Genomic DNA, 13,348 nt, shown 5'->3' with positions numbered 1-13,348 from the left:
AAGCTTCTCAAAGTGACTCGCCACAATGAGGGTCATTGTGGTATAGACCAGGGTTATATAGTATAGGGATAATAAAAGCACAGGCTAACATGTGGCCAACACTGTATCCTCTAAATTGCGTCTATGGGGTATATATGTGGCAGGGGGGAAAGGAAAGCTAATGCTTTCTATTTTGTGTGTGGATGCCGGGGTTTTCTGTTTGATAAAAGGCTTTGTGGCTCCAAAGTCGCAGGACATTATGTAGATCTGGCGTTTAGTATGCGTCTCAGGTTATTCAGGGGGAATTACACCAGCACAAAAGCTAATTCAAAAGTCAGCATAGTAAAGACGACTAGAATATCAAATCCTACCTGGGCTGACACGCAGGTCAGTCACTGAAGAAATATTGAAATTCTGAGTCGAGACGACTGCCTGGGCAATATTTCCTTTCATTTTTTTCGCCGCAGAGTAAACATCATAGAGAGATCTACGTATTGCCTGAAATAATTGGCTCACAGTGTGGCCGTTGCACTGGAAAACAGGTGGCTTTTTTATCACCTCAGATTACGTTTGCCCAAGGTGCTCTTCAAGCCCACGAGCGGGGGCTTAAAAGAATGTTCCGCCGGATGTTGAAGGTCTAACTGCATGTTGTTATTCACATTAACATCTTCCCAAGATGTGTGTCTGACTGTGTTTATTATTATTATTTTCCTTTTTTTCCCCCACCCCCTCTCCTCTCAGTTTGGTTCTTTAAAGAGCACCGAACCGAGGTTTCTGTATACTGGCTGACGAGTTCTTGCTCACTGAAGCCTGCAGTGCTTTTGTTGCAGCATGTGTTTCGTGCTCGGGCCCCCCCCAGCCTTCTCAGAGGGCCCTCTGTTTTCCCGGGGAGGCTGCCCGAGTGGGGGGGGGGGGCTCGCCGCTCACGCTGAGCTGTGGATATATCTGAGACGCTGCGACCTCCCTGCATTAGCATCTCTTAATGCAAAAGCAGCATGGGGCCTGGCCCCGGCGCTGGCCCCTTTCGATGCATCCCGCTGACTCCCTAGTGTAAAAACCAAGGGCCTGCAACAGTCGCGTCCACCACCACTCCTCACAGCTGAGCTGACCAAGCAGGAATGCTGTGAGACGGCCAGAGGGCTTTGGGGGCGGGGGGGAGGGGGGGGGGACATGATGGCTGTGTGCGAGAATTCAAATAAGGCTTCATTTGAACCGCTTAATCATCTCCCGTGTCAGCAAGGAGGGTGCAAACGAAGTTAAAAGAGGTCACCCCGGAATGTAATTTAGCCCCAGACACTGTGAGGGATGGACCTATCTGAGGCTAAATAATAATTTAATGAGAAGCACATGGGCACCCTGTTCCCCCCCCCCTGGCATATATCGAGAGTCAATTCCAATTTATGTTTTGGCATATTAGCTGGTGCTCTTGTTTTTTGGGGTTAACAAGTAGCTGCTTGTCCATGCATGGAGGCTATTCATAATTCATTTTGCATTCTGATACCATGCAAATTGGACCATCTGTGCCCTGTAACAAAATCTCAGCCACACCCAACATAGTACAGAATAGTAACATACGAGGAAGAGCAGAGATCTCTTTATTTCAGGCACTTAATCACAAAAATAGTGAAAATAGCCAATCTTGTAGATCTGCTGTTATTTAATTGATATTGCTATTGCTATTTAAAAGGAAAAAAAAAGCCACTCACAAATTCTACTTTGAACGGACGCCAGATAGACATTCTAGGGGCATCATGAATGGAATAAAGGGCCATAGCAAAGAAGCTCTGATGTTGCCATCGATACAATACCGATATAATTCCAAAGTACGTGTAAGTACAGCAGTAAGTCATTTTGTGCTTTGTGTCCATACAAATAATTCAGTCGGCAGAAAGATGTTAAGCAACATCAGCACTCACTCACATGCCACCCAGCATGGCGAGAACAGACGGTATGGTTTTTAGAATGCAATTGCAGCTCAAATTACCCGTGAAGACCTCTAGTTTAACCCATTGAGACCTGAAGCCGATTCTACATGTCTCCTAAATCTCAACAGTATTCTGAAAAACGTATGTTTCTATATCAGTGGTGCTCAATCTTTTTCATGTCAAGGACCCCCAAATTATATGTATTTGGCCCGCGGACCCCCATCAAAATATTTTGTTCCAGGGACCCCCCAGAAGCAAAGATTTGAGTTAAAAATGTTCGCTTTTAAAAATATATATATTCAAAGATTTGCACACATTTTCACGATTTTTCAAAAATAGCAGATCTACAAGCTCGTAGCGCGGCACTCGGTGCCGCGCTACGAGCTTGTAGATCTGCTATTTTTGAATAGCCCAAAGTGTAAAATAATGCTTTTATAGCTCAAATCTAAAAATGACACAGTTCCAGGTCTTAATGGGTTAAGCACTCCCTGCTTCCATGACAACACTTTTCCTCTCCTCTCTCTCTCTCAGCGAGGAACGTAAAGCTTCGACTTGTTGCCTCATCAGACGAGGTGTTTCTTTTCGCCTCTCCTCTTGGCAACTTATTCCCATGGAGCGAGCCGGTGGATGGCTGTGCGCGTTATCTCCTCCATGTGTTGTTTGTGGTACCTGTTACCTCTCAAATGAGTCCTGGAGAAGACAGCTCCTATTCCCGCAGGGCTCCATGCCTTCAAGACTTTTCTAATGGTGAAGGAAGCACAGCAGGAGCTAGGGGATCAGCGGAAAAGAAGTGAGCCCGACGTGCAAGCTCCACTGCCTCCATGACAGATTCTGTTTGTATTTTTATAGACAAACGCTACTCAGCTGGAAATTTTGGCCCCGTGATTAGCCGTCGGGGCGGTGAGCAGGATTTAACCCATTGAGACCTGAAGCCGATTCTACATGTCTCCTAAATCCCAACAGTTTTCTGAAAAACATATGTTTCTATATCAGTGGTGCTCAATCTTTTTCATGTCAAGGACCCCCAAAATTATATGTATTTGGCCGCGGACCCCCATCAACATATGTTGTTCCAGGGACCCCCCAGAAGCAAAGATTTGAGTTCAAAATGTTCGCTTTGAAAAAATATATATTCAAAGATTTGCACACATTTTCACAAATTTCAAAAATAGCAGATCTACAAGCTCGTAGCGCGGCACTCGGTGCCGCGCTATGAGCTTGTATATCTGCTATTTTTGAATAGCCCAAAGTGTAAAATAATGCTTTTTAGCTCAAATCTAAAATGACACAGTTCCAGGTCTTAATGGGTTAATGATTTGTCCGGCCACTGGATGGCTTCTGATTAATTCTGTATCGAAGAGCTCACACCTCAGCGCTTTGATCGGGGGTGTCCGGGGCCATCATGTCATATCACTTTACCTCATCAGGTGTGACCGTCTTATGTCTATGCTGCAGATTTTTTTATCTGCTCACAAAACAGACACCCAGCCCCCCCCCCCCCCCCCCCCCCCCCTCTCCAGATGCGGCAGGAAAATGGTGACTCAGTCAGTAAACCTGGATTTGTCGGTAAATAGCTGAGAAAATAACACAAAAGGTTAGTCATCTGTAGCGCTCATCTAATAGGGTATCACGCGGAGGGCTTCTGCGATGCAGCGCCTCCGTTGATCCTCTATTATGTCGGAGATTTATTAAAAAGTTCATGGCGACCACGCTTTATGATTAAAGTGAGAAGCCTTCTGAAGGTGTCATTGTATTTGTCGTACACAAAGATGCACGCACGCACGCGCACGGACACACACACACACGCACACGCACACGCACACACGCACACGCACACGCACACGCACACACACACACACACACACACACACACACACACACACACACACACACACACACACACACACACACACCTCATTAGTTTTCTCTCTCTAGTGCAGCAGTCACCGTTCACACAGCACAGTGCCCGTGGCACAGCGGGAAGCTTAACTGAGCTTCCATTGTTTGCTTAAATACACTTTGTGACTATACTCCCAAACAAAGTAATTACTTTACTCTACTCCTAAACGCACAAATGCTTTGCTAGCTGTACGGTATTGTAGCTATAAGGTAATCATTGTTTTTTTTTTTACATAAAAAAGAGAAGAAAATGCGCTAATTTATGCTTTCACAGTTTAATTAGCGCCCCTGGCTTTCCCCCGTGTTTCCGAGGCCGCCAGCAGCTGTAACGCCACCTGGGTTTTCGTGCGTTCGCCTTTTTTTCGCAGGCTCATTTTTAATCGTGATCGTGATGCACAGATGACTGTCGAGACTCTTCGCCGAGTGTGTTGGCGAAAAAAAGAATTCAAGGGTGTGATATGTGTGATAACTGAAATATCTCTCTCTTTTGAAAGATGAGCCAAAGAAACACTTAGGCTTGTTTTTCCAGTCTCTCTCCTAGTCAAGTGTGTCTCGTCTCGTCTACCCCCCCAGAAACACATTCAAATTGAGACAATTAACAGCAGGACAGAGTCAAAGAAGGAGAAATTAAACCTATAGGTTACAACTCCTGGTCTAGGTATTGCTCCCTTACAAGCGAGAAATGACCCAGAGCAACTCTCTGTTGTTGCTGTAATACCACGTTGTCATCACAAGTTCAACCATTTTGTTTTGTACCAAAGTAAGTGCCAGGTTGGCGTGAAATAAGGAATTCATTCGTTTGGTTATGTGTTTGCTCGGGTGGCGCAGGAGTAAACTTCCTGTTTGACTCTACTGCGCTGCCTCCGGCTTTGCCGGGCATCCAGAACAAACACAATTGGCCATGATTACGGGAGGGAAGCAGTGTTGCCAGATTCTGTGAGAGAAACAAGCAACCATGCCTAGGAAAACCAGCCCAAAAGAAGCGACTATGGGCCACATGAGCACTTTAACACATACATCAGCTATTTGAAAATAGCAGATCTACAAGCTCACAACGCGACGCGTTGTGAGCTTGTAGATCGGCTATTTTCAAATAAAATCTTGCGGGGAAATTATAATAAGCAGATCTGGCAACCCTGGAGGGAAGCCGGGCGTGGTTGGGCAATATTTTTCACTGTACCAACTGTACTACAGGTTGGAATACCGGTTGCATCGGCGGTTCTGGACAACTGCCGATGCGCCACACACTCCCTTGGGTCCTCTGCGATTTGCGTGCTGAGTTTGAAGTCGATCGGTTCGGGAGGTTATGGAGATGCATGAAGGACAGATACACTCACACACATGCACAGAGAGACTTTGTGAATTTATAGAGGGATACGGTAATAAACTGGAAGAAAAAATGTGTTCTACCATAGTCATTGGCAGTGTTGGGCAGTAACGAATTAAAAATAATATATTACTGTAATATTATTACTTTTCCCAGTAACGAGTAAAGTAAGGTATTATTCTGCCAAAACAGTAATATAATACCATATTACTCGGTCAAAAAAGGCCTCGTTACTCGTTACTGATGACGAGCGTCATTTTTTTGCTCATTCATTCATTTAATATATGTAGGCTACTCTCTCTCCGTCTACGTAGAGGCAAGTTGTCGCATCATGTGAAAATAGAGTAGATCTACAAGCTATCAACCTACGTCAACAGAGATGATTCTTAGCTTGCAGATCAGTTCTTTTTAGCACGCAGCCAGCCCATCGCACAGTTGGAGAAGTGTTCTCCCTCGGTAAAAAAAAAAGTCTCTCTCGTCTGTCTGTAACGTGTTGTATCTGCAGGCTGAGCTCTCCAGCCCTCCTGCTCTCCACGCACGCACACGCGCGCGCGCACACACACACACACACACACACACACACACACACACACACACACACACACACACACACACACACACACACACACACACACACACACACACACACACACACACGGTGGCCCCGTGGCGTTCATAGAGGGAGACGCACGCAGGAGGAGTGCTGGTCGTCAACGTTGTAAAACATCTTAGATAGACCACTGGAATAATAGCTGATCATCTTACATCTCAAATATAAGTCTACTACTAACCTTTGTTGCTGTTGTCATCTCAAAATGACCAGCCAAACTAAAATACACCATTTTAGAGAGTTGCTCCAACTTCCTTGGATTAGATAAGAGTGATCAGATGCGATGCGTTTTCAACACAAATGCGCATATTATTGCCAGTCAGCTGTGTAACACTAGCTGGTTAACGATGGCTCGTTGAGCCTGTATGCGCATTTGACCACATAGCAATCAACATCACTAATTAATGGCAGCTGTGTGTGTGTGTGTGTGTGTGTGTGTGTGTGTGTGTGTGTGTGTGTGTGTGTGTGTGTGTGTGTGTGTGTGTGTGTGTGTGTGTGTGTGTGTGTGTGTGTGTGTGTGTCCGTCCATTTGGTTCCATTTGTACACTCTCAGACCCGTTAGGGTCCATTTGGTTCCATTTGTACTCTCGCAGAGTTAAATTGACATAGATTTTACAATAAAAATTGCGGTCCAAAAGTGATAGAAATGCCATTAAATGGGGGTCTGTAGCCCTAATGCATGTCAAACTGGGGGTCCTTGAAATTAAAATGGTTGAGAATCACTGCTAGAGCCGTAAAAGAATCTTCTCTTATGGGGGTCCCTGGCATATCTTTTGAAATGGGGGTCCGCGGGCTAATAAGTGTCAATTTGGGGGTCCTTGACATGAAAAAGTTTGAGAACCACTGCTCTATATCTCCTCTCCTCTCTCCTCCCCCCTTGCACTTTGGCTAATTAATATTGACTGGTGTAAGATATGTTGAAAAGGTTAAGAAATGTTCAAAAAGTTTACTTTATTGTTTCAGTTTTTGAGAGGCTGCAGCCAGTGTGTGCAGTTCAGATTGATGTTGTTTCTGTAAGGATAATTATTGTTCCAATTCCAAATATGGAATTTGTTGCAGCAAAATACTTAAAAAGATAAAGACTGTTGACTGTTTTCTATTGTTCCATTAAATTGGATTCCGTTCTAAAAGGCTAAAAACTACACGTCTTTTCTTTTGCGGGGGGCGCGGGGAAAGTAATATAAAGTAATATGTAATATATTACTCTTGATTCCAAGTAATAAGTAATATAATATTATTACTTTTCAAAGGAGTAATAAGTAATAAGTAATATATTACTCTCCTAAGTAATATAGCCCAACACTGGTCATTGGAATGGATGTATACAGTAGTCAGGTCGGGGGGCCCCCAGGGGTCCCCTGAGGGGGTTCCAGGGGGTCCCCAGATAGTTTTTTTTTTTTTAAATATAGCATCAAAATCAGTTTAACCAATTTAAACCTACTGCACTACATCGGTTATTTGAAAATAGCCGATCTACAAGCTTGTAGATCGGCTATTTTCAAAAAGTCTTTACAGAAAAATTACATTTTTAACAACACGTTATATGTATGAGGGTTCCCTGGCACAAAATATGTTCAGATGGTAGTCTGTGGCCAAATACATATTAATTTGGGGGTCCTTGACCTGAAAACGTTTGAGAATCATTGAGACCAGCAGCACCTGTTGAAAGAACCACAGCAGAGCAATCCTTTTCAGCCGTTATCGCCTGATTAAGGGGTAAATGTAATTCTAAAGGGAAGTGAAGGATTTATATCCCTGTTTGGAACTTGGATAACTGTAAATGAGATTGATATGGAACTCAATGTGTTTCGTCACGGTTTAACCCATTAAGACCTGGAACTGTGTCATTTTTAGATTTCAGCTAAAAAGCATTATTTTACACTTTGGGCTATTCAAAAATAGCAGATCTACAAGCTCATAGCGCGGCACCGAGTGCCGCGCTACGAGCTTGTAGATCTGCTATTTTTGAAAAATCGTGAAAATGTGTGCAAATCTTCTGAATATATATATTTTTAAAGCAAACATTTTTAACTCAGATATTTGCTTCTGGGGGGTCCCTGGAACAAAATATTTTGATGGTGGTCCGCGGCCAAATACATATAATTTTGGGGGTCCTTGACATGAAAAAGATTGAGCACCACTGATATAGAAACATAGGTTTTTCAGAAAACTGTTGAGATTTAGGAGACATGTAGAATCGGCTTCAGGTCTCAATGGGTTAAATGCTGTAGTGTGTACAGAACAAAGGTTTGCATTGGAGCCGAGACGAGTGACACCAGACTCGAAGCTTTGGTGCAGTTTCTTTGTTCTCAGCTTGACTTGTTCTGGCAACCGAGGTCTTGTTTACTAGACTATGGAGCCATGTTGATATTAAACACTTAACTTTTTGTGTTGCCAAGCATAATATCGTCTCTGTCGGGTGGAAGCCTCATACAGTCCAAAAACTGTTACTTTTCAGGATTCAAATTCAAAACCATCAAAAGTAGCAGATCTTCTCTGAAAAATACGGAGATAAGAGGTTTCTGCTCGACAGCAATGATTTTCTGTTATGGCTCTGAGCATGTCGGCCCCTCCATTTCCACATTCAACTAGCTAGATTAACCCATTAAGACCTGGAACTGTGTCATTTTTAGATTTGAGCTAAAAAGCATTAGTTTACACTTTGGGCTATTCAAAAATAGCAGATCTACAAGCTCATAGCGCGGCACCGAGTGCCGCGCTATGAGCTTGTAGATCTGCTATTTTTGAAAAATTGTGAAAATGTGTGCAAATCTTTGAATATATATATTTTTAAAGCGAACATTTTTAACTCAAATCTTTGCTTCTGGGGGGTCCCTGGAACAAGATATTTTGATGGGGGTCTGCGGCCAAATACATATAATTTTGGGGGTCCTTGACATGAAAAAGATTGAGCACCACTGATATAGAAACATACGTTTTTCAGAATACTGTTGAGATTTAGGAGACATGTAGAATCGGCTTCAGGTCTCAATGGGTTAAAGGAAGATACTCCCCTTTTAGACTGATTGATCCCCTATTGTATTGACCACAAAAGAGGTTGATGGTTCATTTTATATCACGGTCAAATGTGCTTTTGTAAAACTGTGTTTTGAACACGATAGAAAAGCCATGCAAATGAAGTGCATTATATTATCATTATACGCTGCTGTAAAAATGAGACTGCAGTACAATTTGCTCATCCGTGTGTGCGTGTGCGTGTGCGTGTGCGGGTGGGTGGGTGGGTGTGTTGTGCGTGTGTTGTGCGCGCGCGTGCGTGTGTGTGTGTGTGTGTGTGTGTGTGTGTGTGTGCGTGTCTGTGTGTGTGTGTGTGTGCGTGTGTGCGTGCGTGTGCGTGTGTGTGTGTGTGTGTGGAGGTGTGTGGGTGGAGTTCCCGACTAATGAAGTGGATTTGCTTTAATTACATCTCTCACAGCAAGCGTCAGCTGGGCTTAAGAAGTGCGTACATCTGTTGGAAAGAAAAATGAAAATCCCACATTCCCAGACTGAATGGATATCTTTAGTCCCCCTCCCTTTGAATGCCATGTGAACGTCGGGGGCCATTGTAGCAAAGTCCCCCTTTTTCTCTGCCTCTGATAACAAATGAATCTCCCTTTCTTGCCAATTGCGTTTGTGCAAAGCAGGTCAATAGAGAACCATTTATTTCTCCTGTCCTTTGGATAGTAGTGAATAATTGTTGCTGAATCACCACATCTGTTAAGGGTGGCATCGCCGTGCTCTTTGTCTCAAGGACCATTCGTTTTTCCTTGTCCTGCTGTTCCATCTCCGCGAAAATAAAACTTTCCACTTCCCTTCCGGCGCTTGAAGGACCGTTGGGCGGACAAGGGCAGGCGTCAACTTGAAGGGATGGCAGGGAAGAAGGGAGAGTAAATCATAAGACAGAGGTAGCTCTCTGGTTTATTGTATTGTGGTACTTGCTGTGCTTTGTGCTGCGTTTTCTCTGCAGTGTTAAGCGCTATGCTATACTAGCCGGAAATAGTTGAATTACAAGCTCAAAGCGCGTAACTAAGTACATGCTCTCAAGTACTGTACTTAAGTACAAGGTATGTGTACTGTACTTTACTTGAGTATTTCCAATTTCCAATACTTTTACTCTACTCCTCTACATCTAAAAGGCAAATATTGTACTTTTACTCCACTACAATTTGAAAACTTTTGTTACTTGTTACTTTGTAGATTTTGATTGTTATTACAAAACCACTTCAGACCTATATATACTTTGGCAATTTGAAAATAGCCGATCTACCAGCTCACAACGTGTCGCTTCGCGATGCGTTGTGAGCTTGTAGATCGTCTATTTTCCAAGGACTTTGACCTTGCCTTGTAAGTATTTCTAAATTGCAGTATTAATACTTTTACTTAAGTAAATATTGTGAGTACTTTTCCCGCCACTGATTGCTCATATGCTTATCATAATGCTTTATGAAAAGGATGCTTGAGTATTCACAGCACTTGACCTCGGTAGTATCCTGCTCTACGTGCATTCGAGGGCAGTCTGTGGCTGTGCTAATAGCTTTAGTATGCAGGTTTTCTTTGTACATTTTATTTATTTGTTTTCACACATTTCCCTGAAGTATACAAAAAACAATGCAACATTAAATAGTTTGTCAGATTCCGGTTTGACACGGAACGCTTAAGGTGTGTAATATCTGCTGATGAAACACAAAAGGTCACACCTCACCGCAAAAAGACAAATTATACAGTGCTGTGTCTACAACCAATTACAGTCACCTCACCAATGAATAATATTTAATAATGTTTTATTTATTTTTAAACAGTTTCTCAGTCTCTAGCGCCAGCTTTTAGATCTTTATTATAGCCTATTACAGTGGGGTGTGAGGATGGTTTATAAATGTGTGCTGCTCATATTCCCTGGGAGACTCACGAGCTAAAATGGAATCTGCGCTGTGCTGTTTTATTAAACATAACTAGAGACATGGACAGTAGGGAGACAGGGCCTGCCTATTTGCTTGCAGTTATGGTATTATGAGACACACATTAACCCATTCAATCCGGGAACGCATCTGTGTCATTCTAAGATTTCTTTGGGCTATTCAAAAAAAGCAGATCTACAAGCTATATAGCTACATTCATAGCTACATGTAGCTACATAGCTACATGTAGCTACGTAGCTACATAGCTAGCTACATAGCTAGCTATGTAGCTACATAGCTACATAGCTAGCTACATAGCTACATAGCTACATAGCTAGCTACATAGCTTCATGTAGCTACATAGCTAGCTACATGTAGCTACATAGCTAGCTACATAGCACAGAGTGCCGCTCTATGCCGAGCTATGAGCTTGTGAATCTGCAGTTTCTTTTAAAGTCTTGAAAATGTGTGCAAATCTTTGAATATATATATATTTTAAAGGTAACATTTTTAACTCAAATCTTTGCTTCTGGGGGATTCTACAAAATGTCTTCTAAATCCTAACAGTTTTTGGAAAAGTCTTATGTTGCTATAATCAGTGCTTCTCAAACTAATAACTAATGTTTGAGGCCGCGGACCCCCCATCTCAAAATATGTTGTTCCAGGGACCCCCCCCCCCCAAAATATTTGAGTTAAAAATGTTCGCTTTAAAAATATATATATATAGTCAAAGATTTTCATAAATTTTCACGATTTTTCAAAAATAGCAGATCTACAAGCTCGTAGCGCGGCACTCGGTGCCGCGCTATGAGCTTGTAGATCTGCTATTTTTGAGTAGCCAAAGTATAAAATAATGGTTAACGTGGTTACACGGATGCGTTCCCGGTCTTAATGGGTTAAGCTGTGAGGGAAATAAAAAAAAATGGGGACAGATGGCAGTTAGAGTGACAGTCTCATAACGGAGAAAGGTCCCGGGTTCAATCCCCACCGCAGCCATTATATCCCGTGTCCTTGAGCATATAACACTGACTGAACCCTTTACCTGCTTCCTCACTGTAATGCCCTGATTTATACTCGGTGGTGTGGCTTGTTGGCGCACTGGAAATAGCTTTATCTACAATTGTAGAGCTTGTACATCTGCTATTTCCGCACGAAACAAAGGATAAATCACCTTTAAGTTGCTTGGTATGAGAGCAAATAGCAAAATATGACACTGTTTAAATGACAAGACGAAGTGTCGTGTCATTTAATATCGTTGCTGTCGGTCAGAAACCTCTTATTTATTTTAACTTTTTGTGTTTTTGCGTCAATTAACGCCCTACTTGATCATACTACAGCGTCACACACACGTCATCAAAAGTAGCAGATCCACAAGCTTGTTCGCGCCGTGTTTTGAGCTTGTAGATCTGCTACTTTTGTTTCTTTTGGAGAGGTTTCTACCCGCAGAAACCTTGCACAGTATGTCAAAAAACGTTACTTTACAGGAAATTAAAACAAAAAAAAGAACCTGTGTTCCAATGGATCCAATGTAGTTATTATTTAGTCACACGTGCTTGTTAGTACTTTCCATTGGTTATATAATTATAAACCCCACAGACACACTTAAAGGCAGGGTAAGGGATTTTCTTTGGTTAAAATAGCTCTATATTCTGATAGTACTCATTGCTATTTAGTGTTTGTTCAGTAAATGGAGTCTCCTTGTCTCTCCAGCTCTTTATAAAACAGAAAATGCATTTTCGTTTCAGTTTCAGTTTCATTTCCAATGTTATCCAATCAGGATAGAGAACTCAATCAGGATATAGATTAAACAAGTGAAATTGGAAGTGATTACACAAAGAAATGAGCAGGCAAAATTGGAACTGGAACACTATAAAAAAAAGCTTAAAATGGGTACTTTCTCCTGATAGGCTGACATTTTGAGACCTACCGGAAAATGTATTTTCTATTTATTAAAGAGCTGGAGAGACGGGGAGACTCCTGTTACTGAACAAACACTCTATAGCAATGATTACTATCAGAATATAGTGCTTTAACCTTTTAACAAAATACTTTTTGTTTTAACCAAAAAATATCACTTACCCTGCCTTTAACCACCTTTAACCTGGCATGCCTAATTTGCAAAAATATTTTCACTTTGCGACATGTGAGCTTGTAGACGACTTTTGCGCGACACTTTCATATACTGTACGACTTAGTATAAAATAGGACATTGATTGCGGGAAAAAAAAGAGATGAAATGTGGAGATACAAGGACACGTTGTGATATTAAAATGTACTCTATTTGTTTGAGCGTGGCGTTATGTGCAGCCATTTCCATTACAGTTGCCTTCTACCTGTTGATGTATGGCATGCATACAGACTTGACACATTAATGTACTTTTCAGTCTATATAAATACCCTTATAATGCATTACTGATGGACGGACATCCTTGAACAAAAAAACAAAAACAAAGGTGTTCCTGTTAGCTGTTCTGATTACCACAGAGAGTATGAAGGATTTTGTTTACCGAACAATTAATATGTTACCGCGCCGCTTACGCATTTTTCCTCCTGAAGTATTTCTCCGACTATTTCTAAGCTGTCTAATTAGCATTTACCTCCTTAATAGCTTCAGGGATGAGGAACATTACAGAGCAACAGGGAGGTCATCAAGCACTACGGTTGCTCTTTTATACCTCGCGCCCGGCGCCTATTTTTCACAACACAGGCACACCTT

At 42.2% G+C, this 13,348-nt stretch overlaps 1 protein-coding gene across 1 annotated transcript in view; it reads left to right on the top strand.

Annotated features, from left to right (window-relative positions):
* tenm4 (teneurin transmembrane protein 4) overlaps positions 1 to 13,348 on the top strand; it is a 359,498-nt gene that overhangs the window by 131,942 nt on the left and 214,208 nt on the right. The window contains 1 exon segment of the mRNA XM_084064566.1: positions 1,861 to 1,927. Coding sequence (XP_083920692.1) covers positions 1,861 to 1,927 — 67 coding nt within the window.

The sequence above is a fragment of the Gymnoscopelus microlampas genome (assembly GCF_963454915.1).
Source record: "Gymnoscopelus microlampas genome assembly, chromosome: 8".
Classification (NCBI taxonomy): domain Eukaryota; kingdom Metazoa; phylum Chordata; class Actinopteri; order Myctophiformes; family Myctophidae; genus Gymnoscopelus; species Gymnoscopelus microlampas.
Note: the sequence above shows the minus strand (reverse complement) of the source record. Positions and strands in the feature narration are given on the sequence as shown.